The sequence below is a fragment of the Linderina pennispora genome (assembly GCF_002104995.1).
Source record: "Linderina pennispora strain ATCC 12442 chromosome Unknown DL89scaffold_6, whole genome shotgun sequence".
Classification (NCBI taxonomy): Eukaryota; Fungi; Kickxellomycota; class Kickxellomycetes; order Kickxellales; family Kickxellaceae; genus Linderina; species Linderina pennispora.
Genome location: NW_024468254.1, coordinates 937,080 through 953,631, shown reverse-complemented (window position 1 = coordinate 953,631; position 16,552 = coordinate 937,080). Strand labels below are relative to the sequence as shown.

General features: G+C 53.9%; 8 protein-coding genes across 8 annotated transcripts; 5 read left to right on the top strand and 3 right to left on the bottom strand.

The window, feature by feature from the left end:
- Window positions 1–275: 275 nt before the first annotated feature.
- Window positions 276–3,116, top strand: DL89DRAFT_292926 (uncharacterized protein; the record flags this gene model as incomplete). Its single annotated transcript, XM_040890352.1, has 4 exons — window positions 276–365; window positions 1,312–1,497; window positions 1,575–1,676; window positions 1,806–3,116. 4 exons carry the CDS (start codon window positions 276–278, stop codon window positions 3,114–3,116), a joined length of 1,689 nt encoding a protein of 562 aa, XP_040743915.1.
- A 242-nt stretch (window positions 3,117–3,358) lies between these two features.
- DL89DRAFT_257532 (D-aminoacid aminotransferase-like PLP-dependent enzyme) lies at window positions 3,359–4,267 on the top strand (the record flags this gene model as incomplete). The annotated part of the gene is made up of 1 exon (XM_040885538.1): window positions 3,359–4,267. The coding sequence occupies one exon, from the start codon at window positions 3,359–3,361 to the stop codon at window positions 4,265–4,267; it is 909 nt and encodes a 302-aa protein (XP_040743914.1).
- A 173-nt stretch (window positions 4,268–4,440) lies between these two features.
- Window positions 4,441–5,890, top strand: DL89DRAFT_267491 (uncharacterized protein). Its single transcript, XM_040887521.1, has one exon. It carries the CDS (start codon window positions 4,550–4,552, stop codon window positions 5,714–5,716), a length of 1,167 nt encoding a protein of 388 aa, XP_040743913.1. The 5' UTR covers window positions 4,441–4,549; the 3' UTR covers window positions 5,717–5,890.
- Window positions 5,891–6,307: 417 nt separating this feature from the next.
- DL89DRAFT_267490 (uncharacterized protein) lies at window positions 6,308–6,833 on the top strand. The gene has a single exon (XM_040887520.1). It carries the CDS (start codon window positions 6,322–6,324, stop codon window positions 6,562–6,564), a length of 243 nt encoding a protein of 80 aa, XP_040743912.1. The 5' UTR covers window positions 6,308–6,321; the 3' UTR covers window positions 6,565–6,833.
- Window positions 6,834–8,844: 2,011 nt separating this feature from the next.
- On the bottom strand, window positions 8,845–10,091 carry DL89DRAFT_267489 (uncharacterized protein). Its single transcript, XM_040887519.1, has one exon. It carries the CDS (start codon window positions 9,986–9,988, stop codon window positions 8,897–8,899), a length of 1,092 nt encoding a protein of 363 aa, XP_040743911.1. The 5' UTR covers window positions 9,989–10,091; the 3' UTR covers window positions 8,845–8,896.
- A 742-nt stretch (window positions 10,092–10,833) lies between these two features.
- On the top strand, window positions 10,834–11,715 carry DL89DRAFT_267488 (uncharacterized protein). Its single transcript, XM_040887518.1, has one exon. It carries the CDS (start codon window positions 10,918–10,920, stop codon window positions 11,698–11,700), a length of 783 nt encoding a protein of 260 aa, XP_040743910.1. The 5' UTR covers window positions 10,834–10,917; the 3' UTR covers window positions 11,701–11,715.
- Window positions 11,715–13,640, bottom strand: DL89DRAFT_267487 (alpha/beta-hydrolase). The gene is made up of 2 exons (XM_040887517.1): window positions 13,469–13,640; window positions 11,715–13,376 (listed from the first exon to the last, which is right to left on the bottom strand). The coding sequence occupies exons 1-2, from the start codon at window positions 13,558–13,560 to the stop codon at window positions 11,774–11,776; spliced, it is 1,695 nt and encodes a 564-aa protein (XP_040743909.1). The 5' UTR covers window positions 13,561–13,640; the 3' UTR covers window positions 11,715–11,773.
- DL89DRAFT_267486 (alpha/beta-hydrolase) lies at window positions 13,584–15,484 on the bottom strand. The gene has a single exon (XM_040887516.1). The coding sequence runs from the start codon at window positions 15,453–15,455 to the stop codon at window positions 13,794–13,796; it is 1,662 nt and encodes a 553-aa protein (XP_040743908.1). The 5' UTR covers window positions 15,456–15,484; the 3' UTR covers window positions 13,584–13,793.
- Between the last annotated feature and the right edge of the window lie 1,068 nt (window positions 15,485–16,552).

Genomic DNA, 16,552 nt, shown 5'->3' with positions numbered 1-16,552 from the left:
GATTCTGCATGGTACTCTCCAATGATCCCGCATTATCGCCGTTTTGTGTAAACAGTCCGACTAGTGGTTGGGAGCGACAGCGGTCCGCCCAGTTTTTCGCAGGAACGGAGGGGCACATGGCAGCTCCGGTTTATTGTCGCAATTTATGTTTGTTGGCTCCTCAGAAACAGTTGTCGATCGCCTAATAAAACGAACAGGAGACGATCGCAGATTCCATTCGCTGGCTGGCCCTTATTCAATGAACGCTATAGCCATTTCGCATTTGGCTCTACAGAATGAGCAATGCTGGCCGTGGCCAGCTGACCGCAGGCATGTCTCGCGCTGCCTTTGCGCTCCAGAACGGCCAGGAGCAGAGTGCACAGCGTGTAGGATCAATTAGGTAATCTGATTCTGGAAAGCGGGCAGGCAGCTGGCTCGCGGGGAAGGAGGCACGCGCTAGCCGTGCTTTGTCAATATGCAAATACACCATTGTCATGTCCATGTCAGCTGACAAGGTGATGTGCCATGTGCCGGATGCGATCCATCCAGGTAAACACTGGTGTGATATCCGCTTTTGGGCAGGCGCCTGTATGGACTGCTGATGGATGTTGCTACCTCGAGACGGGGGCGGCTAGCAAAGAGCAGGATGTCACATTGGTGGTTCTAGGAGATGGGCACCCAGCCACCCCGGACTATTTCGCGCAGGAGCACTTTTTAGGCACATTCCTATGCTGTGCAACTATCGATAGCAATAGTGGTTAATTGGATATGGTTTTATGTTTACCGTTAATAAAGCGGCGGTTTTGTTGCATTCTGGTGCAACAAGAAGGCAATGGCATTGAGGAAGAAACGCAGATGTACTTGTGAGCTAACTTACTGCACACCTTGTGGTACCCATTGAGCTGGACGAAAGAAAAAACCAACAATTGAGCCAAAGAAGCCTTGTGCATTTTCCTCCTTTTACGAAACAGCATCCCTGAAAAAATCAGCTCTCTTTTTCCACACTTTTCTCTTTTATTCACGATATTTATTTCAGCCTTCGAAAGCCTTTTTCTTTGCATTTCTCGAGACGAAGGAAAAAGGAATTCGACACTTTTTGCGCATTGCAGTCGGGATAGTATTGGTTTGCCCCGTCACTGTAAACGGTCAAAGCGCAGCATAGGCTTGATTTTAGTTGAGCCACACGGTTTGCAGCAGGGGACACACGAGCCATGGGAGGCAAGTAGACAGGCAAAGTCGGCATGGGCAGGGTGCTGCATAATTGGATATGCGCAGCTAAACTGGGGGCGGTTCTTTTGGTTAGGCAAGCATGTCCGACGGAAGGGCCGGCAGCGGAGTCTGTTTTCGATGACCACGGTGAGCGAGTACGAGCTGCTGGATAGCGGCAGGATTCGGACTGGGTTCGACCCAATGCGGCTGTCGCTGGATCCGCCGGTGGGTGATGATGTCAGCAATGAGTCGAAGGACCAGCCAGGGCAGGATGTGCCATCGCTAGAGCTCTTGGCCGAGATGATCAAGGTAGAGAAGGCATATGGGATGTGGCTGTAGACATGCCATGCATTAGCTAAACGCGCTCATTTTGGCAGCCCCAGTAGGAGGAGATTCGGCAGGCATCGGGGCTGAAGCAGGCGCTGGACAAGGTCGGGATTGAGCTGGGTGGAATGGAGGAGCGGGTATTGAATCTGCCAACACCGGATGTAAGTTTCCCGATAGTTTACTGCCAAGGGGTCGAGTGTCGGGTGCAGTTGGGCGTGCGCGAAACAATAGTCTGAACTCATTTTCTACTGTCCTGTTGTGATTAGGCGGCTCGCACACATGGGGGCGAGAAACGTGCAAAACGTGCAAAGAAGCAGGTGCGGTTTACTGTCCCAGACGACGTGCGGTTTCGCTGGCTCGGGATCTTCCAGGCACCCGAAGCAGCGCAGGACCCAGATGAGCAGCAGGAAGTACTGGCGGGGGAAACTACGCCGAGCAACGAGGCAGCAGATGCGAATTCCGAAACCAGCGCACCCGAAGCACGGGGCGATCTGCAGGTGCAGCAAGTGCAGGACGAGGCACCGCCAACAGCCGACTCTCCCCACCGGATCAGGCGGGTTTCTGCCATGGCAGCAGCTACAGTGAGGGAGGCGGGGCGACAGGAGACTAGCAAGGAGGAAACCATGCAGGGAACTGGGCAGTACCCGTTGGCGTCAAATTCGTCAATCGAGGCAGTGTACGGGGGGTCGCGGCCTGATACGCGCGAAGCAGTGGTAGCGGCAGAGGAGCCATCGCACAAGGATACTGCTGCTCTTGACAGTAGCAAGTTTGCGACGATTTCAGGGCGGACTAGCCGCAAGATAAGCGCACATCTGTTTGGCGAGCAGGCGGCAGCGGACGAATCACTGGCCGGGCAGCAGACTGCTGAATCCAGAGTGCACATCCCTAAACGGTACTCGGTATCGCCTGCCCACAAGAGCACAGACAACGGGGCCCAGTTCCCCGTGCAGGCACCAGAGCCCACGGCCCCTGAGCTGCCAATATCGATCCGGCGCAGATCAATTGACGGACCGCTGCGGGACGAGCCGGAAGAAACACGGCAGCGGCGGCGAGCCGAGACAGAGCCGCACAATGAGCACGCGGGGATTTTGCGGCGGGTGACAGTCTCGGCGTCGCACCGGCGGGAGCAGCTGACAGACGGACTGCGCGAGGGCACCAAGGGGTTCCTTCGGACGCATCTGCGGTCGGCGTCGCAGCGGGACGAAGGCCAGCGGATGGACTCGGGGGTGCGGCAGGACTCGCCGCCCATGCCCATGTACAGGCACTCGCGCAGGAGCGACACACGGTCGCTGGAGTCGCGGCCGTCGAGCGACCAGGAGAGTAGCGCTCCATCGTCACTGGGCGAACGGAGCCGCAGCAATGCATCACGTGGGTCGTCGGCGTCGTCGCAGGTGCCGCCGGTGCCGCGCCATGTGCTGGCCAGGATCGGTAGGCGCGGCACCGAGAGTGACGGCGAGTCGCCGCCGATGCCGCGCCTGCCCGAGCCGCCAATGCATGGCCCATATGACGAGGCGGTCGAGTATGGGCGGCGGCGGTCGCGCAAGAGCCGGCGCGCGTCGCTGATGGTCACAATCAACCACATGCTTGGGAAAAGCAAGTGATTTGTGATCCATCACAGCGTGTCTCCCTTGGGTGAGCCGTGGGGAGCCTGTACTACCTGGGTGGGGCTGCGGGCAGGTTGGGCAGGAAAGCGCCCAGTGGCGCGATTCGCCGCGTATTGGTATTTCTTTTACTTGTCAGCCCACTTACTGCCTGAGCCCCTTTGATAGCTTTTTTTCCTCTATATTATTAACCTCGCTCTTCGTTTATGCTTCTCGGTCGCTTGCGTACGTTCCGGCACAACATGGCAATCGCAGCAACACAACTGACGCCCACAGCGGCCGTGCATGGATTGAGCGCAACAGCAGGCGTGCAGTCGCTGGTGGTGACCTACGACTTTGCAAGCCAGCGGGTGACGAGCCACGCGAGTGCCCTCGGCAGCAGGGAATTTATGCTGCGCGGCGGCCACGGCATCTACACAAGCATGCGGACCGTACATCAGCGCCGCGTGTTTCTCTTCGACGACCACCTGAAGCGCCTGGCCAAGTCTGCGCAGAACCTGCACCACTCGGGCCGCTGGGACTCTGGCTTCTGGCAGACGCTGCTGGTGCCCCTGGTGCGTCGCGGGCTGGACGAGTTCTGGGGCACCGGCGAGCGCAAAATCACCGTGCTAATTGACGAGACCCGGGTGGCCTTGCAGGTCGAGCAACTGCACGTACCGCATGGCTCGTGCTCGGTGCAATTCGCCATGGGCAAGCGCAGCAACCCCGAGATCAAGGCCCTCGACTGGGTGCACCAGCGTGCGCGCCTGGAGGCGCTGATTGAGCCGCCGGTCAACGAGGTTGTGTTGGAGGACGGCTCGCGGTTCTACGAGGGGCTGTCGTCCAACTTCTTTGCCACCCGGCCGTGCAGTGAGTCAAGGTTCGGGCTGGAGCTGGTCTCGGCGCCTTTGGACAGTGTTCTGCTGGGCACAGTCATGAAGAGCGTCCTGGATGTATGTAAGCAGGACGGCATTAGTGTTGCTTATGAGCCTGATGTGGAATTGGAGCGGTGGAGCGGCGCCTTTGTGACGTCGACGTCGCGCCTGGTCTTGCCAGTCTCGCGTATTGTCATGCCGGACGGCACCGCTGTGGAGCTGGTCGTGGACCCGCTGGTCGACCACCTGAGGAATCGGATTCTGGAGCTCGCTGTGTCGCGATCCGTCGAGATATGAATGTTATTTTTAGCCTGCTGCATCCTTTATCAACAAGAAACAAGCCTTTCTTCACGCTACGGCCAAACTTATTTTTAAATATACATGATAGATTCTTTTTGATGTTGAAAATCCGCACAGAACCCCATGTCACTCGTGCCGATCTTTCCTGTCAGGCAACCGGCAAACGTCGCCTCTTACCGGCCCTCTTCTGCCTTCTATTCCCCACACTACATTGCTGTTTTTCCCTCTCTTGCAATTATATAGCCTGCACCCTATCACTCTACCCGTAACCACCCAAAAATGATGTTGTCTGAGACTCCATCACCTACCACCGAGCTGACTACGGTGTTCAAGTACGGGGACATGCCGTCAGTCGCACTGAGCACGCGCGCAGTGACTGTCACCACCCACAGCGAAGACTCAATGGACGCCACTACCCGCATAGAAGACGTTCCATCAATCGACCAGGTGCCGCTAAATTCTGATGCGCTAACAGTGAAGCGCACCATCATCTACGACGAAATGGTTGCCTACGAAATGCAGCAGCAGCCGTCGAAAAGCGATGGCCGCCAGATCTACCAGGTGTGCGGCCGCACCATCGAAAACAAGCAAAAGTTTCCGTTCGAGCAGTTCACCAACTGCCTGCGCATCGCAGCCACGTACATGGCGCAGAACATCGCCTACCATGGCGGCCAGGAGCTGGAGAAGTACAGCGACATTGGGTTTTGGTCGCCACGGGTCAAGCTCCTCTATGCCCAGGGCATGGAGGCCTACGAGGCGATATGCAATGATGAGACCAATGCTGACCCGAGCATGCTCAACGACGAGGTTTTTGTGTGCGCCCAAGTGTCGGTGCGGCCCTTCGCCTTCTCCATGCGCTTCTGCTCCTTCCCGTTCTCCGCCATGGCCACCTGCCAGGTGCGCGTCTGCAAGGGCACCCGGCCCGAGTCGTTCCTGCGCGACGTCCAGCTTGCCAACGACACACATGGCCTGGGCCGCCTGATTACCCCACCAATCTCCGATGTCGTGCTTTTGCATCCAGAGACCCAGCGCCTGAGCGAAGGATTGCTGTCCAATTTCTTTGTCACCCGCTACGTGCCGCCTCCGGCCAAGACCCGCGACGGCATGCTGCATGCGGCTGACCGCACCAGGTTTGTCAACTACCATTTGATCTGCGCTCCCCTGGCCACTATCCATCAGGGAAAGATCCTGGATGTTATCTGGAAAATCTGCCAGCGCGATTCGATTCAGGTATCGTTTGGCGCGCCGATCTTGGCCGAGGGACTGGCTGGCAAGTGGTCTGGCGCGTTCATTGTCAATACCACATATGCTCTGCTGCCTATTGACACTATGTACTTGACGGACCGCCGCCATACAAAGGTCGAGTTTGGCACCTGTCCCCTGGTCACGCATCTGCAGACAGCCGTGTTCAAGATGCTCAATGATATCGACCCAGCCTTCCTGTAGCCACTCTCTCTTTTTCGTTCGGGAACTTGTTCATGCCTGCGTCCATGTTCAATATTACTTATATAGAGTGCATGAGCCCGCCGTTACCTCTCAAGGATTTCTATTCATGGACAGACGGACTAGTATTTCAAAATAGCTGAAGATGATTTCCAATGTCTATTTTTTTGCGTATCCTACAAACTTTGAAGCCAAGGATGGTCTTCCAAGACTTTCCGATGATAATATTGACATGCGCTTCGGTGGCCGTGATGGTGCTGACGAGCAAATCTCACAGCAAATCTCATTTTAGAAAACAAACCTTCTGCCAGGTCGTATGTATGTGGGCCTTTATGTTTGTGGCTTGATGCTATGAAGCACTTCTTGGCTATTGATATGACTGGATTGATGGTACAGTATCTAGCTCGATTTTCGACAGAAATGTAAACATGGCCGCAAACATGCAACTTTTGTATACAATACTATTATGTTCTTGAAACCAAACAATACCAAAGAATTAGATTCTAGATGCATGGGGCTGTGGCTGGTTGCAAGGAATCTGCTGCTATACTCCGCTTTTATATTTGATCTGTTCACAATATATACTATTTATTCCTGCCAGACAAGCAATGGCTATTTCTCTTTCTTTTGGTCTACTATATGAAGTGGGAAAAGCAGCCTTCATCCTTGTATCCTTTATTTCTGCTCTTTCGGCAACTATCAAACTGACGGATTGCGAGTACGGCTGTGTGAGGAAAGATTGGAAAGAGGGCCATGGCGATCTTGAAGAAACAATTATACCTTCTCAAGATCAATATACCAACGAGCAGATAGCAAAGATTGCAGCAGTACTATTGAAAGAGATGGGATAGAAAACCACCTTGTTGATGAGCCTAACAAGTCATACGCAGAGGGTACATTTCTCTTCCTTTCAGACTCGGGCCGTAATCGGCTTTTTTTTAGAAGCTGCAGAATGAACAAGCAGCAAAATATTTAATGTTATGCCGCTAGGGTGGTTCCGACTCACCCAAGGCGGATTACTCACTGAAAGTGGCGCAGCTTTATCCAGGGCCGTATGCGGCTTAGATGAGGGCTCAGTATGTGCACTCGGCGCTTGCTTAAATACCCCTTGCTGGCTCCTAGCAGCAGGGATTCCTTCTGGTTTTTCCAATATATTTTTGTGAATGCTTACTTTTGGTTTTATCAGCACATTTATAATCATCACTAGGAGAACACGCTACCTAGTTTCCTCTTCCCTGACATTTGACCTAGGTCGTTTTAGGCACGCACCATATTATTTAAGTATATTTTGTGGGCTATGATGAGTACTGACAGAAGAAAGGCACCTGGCACCACACATATCCCCAAGTACTACCTTGGGCACTTTTGTTTTCAAGTGAACTGTACATATATTGCACACAAAGGTGATTTACACATGCCCTCACCAATCGTTCTGTTATAAACTAAGTCCAGTGCAGTATTGAGAGTATTATGCAATAACATGTATCTTTTCCAGTATGCTTAGAGGCACTGGTGCTGTATCCCACATGTACTTTCATCATGAGACCTGAATTTACAGATGATATATATTTGTGGTGCTAGGTGCCTTTCTTCTGTCAGTACTCATCATAGCCCACAAAATATACTTAAATAATATGGTGCATGCCTAAAACGACCTAGGTCAAATGTCAGGGAAGAGGAAACTAGGTAGCGTGTTCTCCTAGTGATGATTATAAATGTGCTGATAAAACCAAAAGTAAGTGTTCACAAAAATATATTGGAAAAACCAGAAGGAATCCCTGCTGCTAGGAGCCAGCAAGGAGTATTTAAGCAAGCACCAAGTGCACATACTGAGACCTCATCTAAGCCGCGTATGGCCCTGGATAAAGCTGCGCCACTTTCAGTAAGTAATCCGCCTTGGGTGAGTCGGAACCACCCTAGCGGCATGACATATAGATAGACAAAATACTAGTGTAAGAAAGGAATGACGATGGTAGATGAGGAACATATGACAGCCAGTTGAGCTACCTGTATTTATAGCCACAGGACATTCCTATATACAAGGTTTTATATTCTACAACTGCTTGTCTGCCCATCCACTAGAGCGTCCTTGATTGATTGAAAGGCTTCACCCTCTTTTGCACTCCACCACAAGAATGCACGACTTCCTTGCAAGCACACGACACTTTGTTTTCTCATCCAGGCATTTTCTCGCATATACACATTCATCCTTCACATTATGCCAGCACCAAACAGCTTTGGATGCTCAGAAGGACCACCCTCAGAAACCTGTGCAAGAGATATTATGAGAAGGGGGATAGTATGCAATTCAGAGTACAGAAAATTACAGCCAATATCATTCATCATCAGGAACACGACATGTATTAATTCACTCCAAAAATAATATGATCCTTCAATCCAACTCTTCACCCACCCACTTGACTCGAGGCCAGGTTACTTGGCAGCATCACTCCTGCGCTCCTGTTTAGTGTCAGCTTTACCGATCTCTCACATCACTGTGATCCTTCAATACAGTTATCAAATGGCAGCATTTGAAGGGAACTGCTCTTGAAAAAATATCTCACATCTACAAACTACTAAATTCTAGCCAGTGTTGGCAAGTATTTTTCTTCGCAGATGGTGCCTTTGCACGGGCTTTATTAGCCGCTCTTCCTTTCTTTTGTGGGTACTATCATGGCCCCTTCCAAACTAGACCAGCTCTACTGGTGCAAGCTGTGCCGTTAAGGCAGACTGTGGGGTATTGACATATATCTCGGTTCCTATAATTACACCATCACAGGTGACTGCCTGTCTCTCCTCTGACTTCGTGTTGGAGTCAACTAGTAGGCTCGACCACCAAAGTGGCTGGTGTGCTACTAGTTGGATGAAGAGGAGATGTGTTTCCCAAGAAGGCAACATGATTACACATTTTTGATATCATCGTAAAAAAACACCTTTACTATCCCTCGTACTCAATCATCTCGAAATGTGTGAAGCCAAGGAACAACCAGTGTACTCGCGAACTAGATGTTTGGGTTGAAGAAATCCTCACTCTAGCACGTACAATATCTCTGGCAGATGGTATACGTCCTCTGCTTAGTGGCACAAGCCTCTAAAGACACATGCATGACTGTATTCTAGACCCCTAGCATCTCTCGCAGTAATATTGTGTAAGACAGTTTTGTTGTTGCTACAGGACGTTATTTATATAATTTGTCTCGGCCCCTTGTTGCCTGCTGTGATCGAGAACTCAGAGTCAGACATGCTCTCAATGTGCGGATAATAAGCAATATCCATGACTGAACCGATATACTTGGACTCGGAATTGCCGCGGTGGGTTGACTTATCGTCTCCATGGGTAATAGAGTCTGTATCATCGAAACCATACAGCTCTTTGTACCCGCTGCCTGCGTTCATATGCCGTGCTGACAATGACTCCTGGTGAATAAGGTCAATTATTCTGCATAGCGTTTCCTGACGATGGAAGATGTGTCCGTAGATGGGCGGGCCTAGTACCTGCCACATGTAAGCGTTAAAGAATAGCGTATTGCACACTGCCAAGGTAATGCGTGTCCAGGCGAGTGCCATATAGCTGAGCGCCAGCATCGTGATATTGAAGGTCAGCAGCATGGTGAATATCGAGAGCATCCAAAACGAGAGCCTGAACTCGTTGAACGCTTTGGGAATGTGGCGCATCCGGTAGTATAGCGCCCAGGCAACGACAACCAGGGCCATAGCATATGCAAATATGAAGTGCAAATAGGCGGGTACCACCTTGCACACAGCTATGCCATCGCTGGTCGTGGTCAAAGCCGCAATGCTTTTGCTTGATATGGTTTGGCCGACAATGCTAGTCACAAATGCAGGGAGCCAGAGTATCAGCAGCGGCCAGTAAAGGAACACAATGCGCTTGACAGTCGATTCTTTGTATGTGCGCTGATTGCGTGAGACAAATATGCGGTAAAAAATAATCATTCGCATGCATATCAGGGAGAAAAACACGCCAATACCCAGTGTTAGTGTGACCCACGATACCCAGGCAAAGCACTGTGAGAGGATAGGCCCGTCGAACCCAAGCATCCCCAGCGATAGACAGAGGCCGATATTGAGTACCATGCATCCGAAGCCCATCCCGGCACTGAACGCTACCTGTTTGCACCGTATGGGGAGGTATGACCGGTATATCAGGGCGTAGAGCATTAGGGGGACGTTGAGCAGGTTGATTCCGCAGATTACATAAAATACGATGTGCTCAGCCTCAGAGGCGGGCTGGTACTCTTGAGCTCCACGGGCCATTATCGGGTCGTCAAATGTAAAGGGAATATACAAGAGGTATAAATAGGAATGATAGACAATGCGGGATTATTACAGAGAAATGAAGGAGGAATGTAGGTAGTAGGCGACTGGCAGTCGGCAGCATCCATGAATGGTCCGCGTGCCATTTATATATGGTATTTGTCACTCGACGGATGTGTGGGGAGGGGAATAGATTTTCATTAGGCTGAGGAGGGCTGCAGAAAGAATAGAGGGTGGCCCAGAGCTCGCATCACAACATGTCGAAAACAGGATGGCGCTCTGCATTCTACAAAACAACTGCACTAAGAATCCTCCTTCCATCTGTGAATTGAATATCCGGAAAGCGGGGGAGGGAGGAGCGTGAATCCCGCCAAGTTGCTGTGTTCTATTTTCGACATTGAACCCAGGGACATTTCAATACCAGAGACCGCTATGGCACTTAATGACAATCCATACATCCACCCGGTTTCTCAGCGTCGCTGATTTCTTTGTTGCGCGTCTGGGAATGTGTGCCAATGGGCAGATGGTGGGTTTGTCATCTGCAAGAAAGCAGACAGGACTGCCCCTTGTTTGGTAGTGGGACGAGTGTGGGATTGCAGGTACGATCGCTGCAGGCGACTCGTTGCCCCTCGCCATGCGTGGTGTAGCTACTGTGGGCGACATTCATAGAGGCTGCACCGCGCATGTAAGACATGTCGTCAATCGTCACATGAGCATCTTGGTTATTGATCAGATTGGAAAGTAATCGATCATGAACTTCTCGACGTGGACCAATGGCCGCACCCTGAGCCAGGCTAGTGGTGGCGGCGGCAAGAATGGCAGCCAGAAATAGCGTGCTTGAGCTGTGTTTCCTTTTTCCCTTGCGATTCCACAAATCACTTTCAATTTGCAACTCTTCCCATCGCTTCATCAACCAAAGAAACTCAACAATGGCGTCGGGAACCGGAATGCTCCTGGTCTACATCTTCGGCTGGGGAATCGTGTTTGGCACGTTCGTGCACTACTACCACAAGCGCAAGGCGCAGTCGCTGGCGAAGCTCGAGGCCTGGTACCCAACGCACCCGGAGCGCGACATCTTCTACTCGCTGGTGACACTGCGCAAGTCGTCTCCGGAGCAAGTGACGGATGCGGTGCTGAAGTCGGCGCTCCTGCGTCGTGCCATGACGGACATCATGCGGGCAGTCGAGATCCAGACCAACAAGCAGACACTGACGAACCTGGTGAAGTCTGGAGCGATTTCGGAGGAGCTGCAGCACCAATTTACGGCGGCTGAGGCGGAGCTGGAGGCAGAGATGCTGAGCGTGGTGCAGGAGGCCGAGCGGCTGCAGCAGGGGTGGGGGAACGGGATTTTCCAGGCGGCGTCGGAGATGGTCAATAACACGAGGCTCCGGGAGCTGCGCGAGGAGATGACGCGGCTGAACTTTGAGGCAGCGAACTGCCAGCGCAGCATCATGATGGAGGAGATGGGCGAGGAGGAGAGGCAGAAGGCGCTGACGCAGGGCACCCCTGAGAACGAGAAGCTGGTCAAGAACGACGTGCTTTTGAGCAGCATCTTCAATCTGCCGATTGGCGAGGCCATGAATGCGGCGGCAGCGGCGCATGCGCGCAAGGTCAAGGCCGAGGAGGAGGAGGAGGCAGCCAAGAAGGCGGCTGGTGAGGCGAAGGCGGAGGAGAGCCCCAATGAGGCCGAGGCTCCCGCCACTGAGGCATAGAATTTGGGTGATTTGGTCAATGAAAGTTTGTTTTCGTATTTTACCAAGCTTACAGAAATCTGGTGTGGGTGCATCACTGGCGACGGCGGGATGATGGCTCCGCCACGACCGTATCAGCTCTGTCGTCATCGTCGTCAGGGCTCGACGCAGTATCATCGTCCAGCAGTAGCCCCTCGACATCCACGCTCGAGCGGCCTTGCTGCTTGAAGGTGAACTCGCTCATCATAAATGCCTCGTCGAGCTCGTCGTCATGCAGGCGCCGGCCAGTGACCATCGGGTCATCCAGGCGCTGGATCCCGCGGCGCTCATGCCACCAGGCAAACAGCTGCTTGCGGCGCAAAAAGCACAGCGCAAACGACAGCACAGTGAATAGCAGCATGCCGAGGAAGGCCCAGCGCAGGACATGCGAATCCTGGGCGGGCTCGACAGTAGGCAGAGTGACCTTGCCCTCACCGGAGCGGAAGCTGGACTCAAATTGCAGATTGCTGGCCGAAGCATTGGTGAACACGGTGAAGAGATCAAGGATTTCGCGCGGCTTGTCGACGCCCACCATATGCGACGCATTGAGGATGCGGGCGTATGTCAGCCCGCGGTCGGCCCTCACGGTCCCAGCCACGTCCTGCGCCACGGTCCAGTTCGTTGCCTCGGCGGATTTCGAGAACCCCTGGGCGCCGGCCCACGTCAGATTCCCAATCATCCACTCGATGCCAATGTGGTTGCACAGGAAATCCTCGTCGCCGACAAACATCAGCACCGGCACCTTGTCGAGGATGTGCGGCAATAGATCAACAGCTGGCGGCGAATTGTCGTCGCGCAGAACCGTGTTCACCTGCGAATTGCACTCGGTCCACACTGCCGGGGCAGCGCCTTCGCGGATGTTCAGCGCCTTCTGCACGTCCTTGCGGTTCAGGTAGTCGGTATACATGTGGACCTCGGGCGGCCAGTTCATGCCGCACGACGGCTGGGTGTCGGTCAGCCTCAGATCGTACATGTTGTAGCATTGGTCGGCCGCCGGGCCGCCCTCGGTGATGAATATCTCGGGGATCTGCTCGCACATATTGACATGCACGGGCTGCGGCGCCTTGTTATACAGCTTCGTGCACTCGTCCATGCCGGCCAGCATCTTCTTCTGCACATCATTCGTCAGCAGGTGCTTCTCGCGCAGAATGTCCACGTACGACATGTACATGGTGTGCGGATCAACCCACCCGTTGCCTATCATGACTCCGGCCAGCGGCATCTTCTTTTTGATCATTGCCGACGCTAGGTACGGCAGGTATGTGCCGGCCTCGGACTCGCCCGAAATGTACAGCTGCTTGTCCTTGTAGGCCGGGAACACTGTGTAGAATTTGTCGAAGAAGCCAACCAGCGTCTCGGTCGCGTTCTTGAACGACGTCTCGTAGTTGTCGGCTGGCGCTGTGCTGAAGCCTGTGCCGAATGGCTGGTCCACGTACAGAACGTCGAATTGCTGCGACAGGCTGTAGTCGCGGAACTCGAGCTTGTTGGAACCAGCAAACTTATACGGCCCGTTCTCCATGAACACGCCGTCCAGGCTGGTGCACCCGGGCCCGCCGTTGAGCCAGAGGATGAACTTGTCCTTGTTTTGCGTGTTGGTGGTGTTGGTCACGAGCCAAAAGAACATCTGATTCTTGCCGTCGTCACTGAGCGGGAGCTGGCTAAATGGATAAATACCGAGTCTGGTGCTGAGCATTCAGGAACTGCTGCACCCAATTCATGCGTCGCCAAAGGGGGCGGTGAGTGTTCTTACCCGCTGTATTGCTTCAAAGAGTCAAACTCGCGGCCGCTCTGCAGCGGGAGGCCATGCATGACAAAGTCGTCCATTTTCGAGCTGTCGGCCATTTCCTCTGTCCAAATCGCTGCAAGCGTGGATAAAATATAGTGTATTTATAGAAGTAAAAAGGAGGTCACGGAGGAGAGAGGGATGCTGCCAGGAACCCAGAAAACCTGTTCTCCGTAGACACATTAGTGGGGAGAGCGGGAGAATAAAAATGGAGCCAGCAGGCTCTACGGCTTCCCAGCCACAGGATGGGACAAGCACTGTTGATAAAGCCGGAAAAAAGCACATGGGGTGCTCACTGTGGCGTATCGTCGTCTACAAACTTCCACAGCCCGCAGTCGACGCAGTCGCGATCCTCGGGCTCCAGCTCCGGCAGGGTCTCCTCGGGATCATACAGGCCCCACGGCTCGAACACCATGTAGATGACCTCGTTGATGCGGTGGTGGCGGATGTCCAGGCGCCAGTCACGGCGGGCAACCGTGTCAAAGACCATCATGCGGCCGTTGTGGCATTTGGACTCGAGTGCGTATCCGGCATAGTAGCAGCTGGATGTGCGGCCGGTGCACACGCCCATGAACACCGGGTCGGCGGTGTTACCGACATGGAACAGCGGCATGCGCTCCATCACCATGGCTGGCGGCTGCGGAAGGTGCAGGCGCTTCGACGGCATCATGTCGCCGACGGCTTCGAAGCCAACAGCCGGAAGCCCAAAAGTCAGCCCCAGCATGGCTGCAACAGAGCCACCCAGCGAGTGCCCGGTCAGGATGATGTCGGCATCAGGGTAGCGCTGCACCACATCCATGAAAATCTGCGAGGCCGCAAAGAAGTAGTTGTCGGCGACCTCGTCACTCAGATTCTCCTGCAGGCAGTTGGCGTTGCACTTGAACCCCGACATGTGGCAGTCACAGACCGTCGACCATGAAAAGTCGACATACCCGCAGCAGCACGAAAACAGACGGTTGTCGTTGTACTTGTCCTTGGCCGATGTCTCGGAACCGCCACCCAGGAAGAACGTCGACGACGTGCCCTTGAACGAAATCACCACCGTCGAGTTCTTTGCGTCGGCAAACACGTGGCCGCGCAGCCCGTCGCTGGCCCACCCGAACGAGTCGTGAGTATCCCACCGGTCGCCCAGCTGCTCCCACGTATCAGAGGTCGTCGGCTGGTACGCATTCGCCGCCATGCGCGCCAGGCTCAGCAGCGTCGGCTTGTGGGTAATGTTGGGCACGCGCAGCCCGTCTTCCACATAATATTCCCACTTGTCCCTGGCGGGGTCAGGCGGCGGATAATCGTCGTCATCAGAATCATCGTCGCCATTGTCCTGCGCCGCAAAGCGGTTGTTAAAGTAATAATCCTCAAAGGCCACGCCGCGCTCGGGCGTTGCCGACCAGTAGCTGTGCTGCCTGCCATGTGCGCTCGACAAGTACTGATTGCGCAGTCCATTCAGCAGTCGGCCCGTTCCAGTCGCATGCACCTTTTCGCCCACGCCTGCCATCTGCACAATCTTCATTGGCGCCGCCGCCTGCGAGCGTTCGAACGTGATCGCATGCTGTGGCTCCTTGCTCGCCACTCCCAGCATATGCCCCATGTAGCCTGTCGCTGGCTTTGTCCAGCGGGCAAGCCGATGCGGGAACGTGTAGCCGCGGCTATGTGCCTGCGATGCCTGGTCCTCGTACCACGCATGCAACGCCAGGCGACCCTCCTTTGTGCCCTGTGCGTACAGGGATGTCAGCGATGATGGTGGCTGCGGAGTCGACTGCATAAACACTTCGCGCAGCTCAAGCACCGGCTCTGTTGGCTTCGTGGGCTCACTTGGTGTTACCCGAATCGGGTATCCGAGGTACGCGTTCACCAGATACAGCACCAGCCCAGGCACCAGCACCTTGGCCGCCGTCCATGCGCGACTCGGCGGCTTTGGCTGCGCCGGCCCATCCAGGTGTTCGTCGCGTTTGCCCATTTCGTCGTGGAAAAAAGTCTAAAGCGTAGTGGGTCTCCCAAATAAGTGCGGTCAAAAGTACAGAGCACTGGTGTGATGGGAAGAGCTGGAAGCTTGCGTGTGAACGAAAGGTAAAACAGCTTCGTCAGAGCTCGTCACGTGGGTTGGCCAATTTCCGCACACGGCAAACAATTAATTTCATTCGCACCACATTGATTCGCAAATTAAGCTTCGCCAGATCCCGGGCAGGCGGGAGCTGCAGTGCCTTTGGGCCGCTGGTTCACAGTCCGCAACGCGCGCCCGGAACCATGCGGTCCACGAGCATCGCTGTGTGGCCAAATCCCCCTTAGCACAGAAAAGTCGCAGCACATCTCCTCATGGTGCACGGGGATTTGCTGGGCTTCGCTGGTCAGCCAAGAGGATCACACGAAACTGCATTGACCACAAAAAGTCGATGTCCTTTTTTCACAAGCCAAAAGGTGTACTTAAAGAGCAGATGCACAGCCAGGGACTCTCGAGCAAGGGACGAGCTCGACATGAGGGGTTCCAGTTGATAGGGAAAAGGAGAGGATAAGCATGTGCGCTTACATAGGCGCGCGTGTAGAATTTCTGATGGGAATTTTTGTGTGCCCTCGAGGTTGCTTCGCAGGAGCACAGCCGGCGCGGTTGCACAGATTGATTAATGCCGTTCGTCCAGCCATCCTCCCCCTTTCAACGGTAATCAGTAGGGGGACCGTCTTCTATTTTCTAGCATTGCGCTGCCCACACAGCCGATATACACCAGACCGCTATGTGGACCGGACAGAAGGAGCAACAACTACGACGGCCGATTGGCCAAACCAAAATATGGCGAATGTCGAAGACAGATAAGTTTAGAAACCGGCTGTTTCCATTTGATCGCAAAGAGCGCGAAAAAAGCAGGCAAGTCTTGCCGATCCTTGCCTTGGATGCGCGTGAATAGCGGGGAGAGAGCCACTTCACGCAACAGGCCCCCTTCCACCCCCAAAACGGGCCAGGCAACACGATGACTGTATGCGCTAAAATTTTGTTTACGCACGCGCATTTGCTGTGGTTGGCAAAAGCACAGGCAGTGCAGCCAGGTACAGTCAAGGAACTCG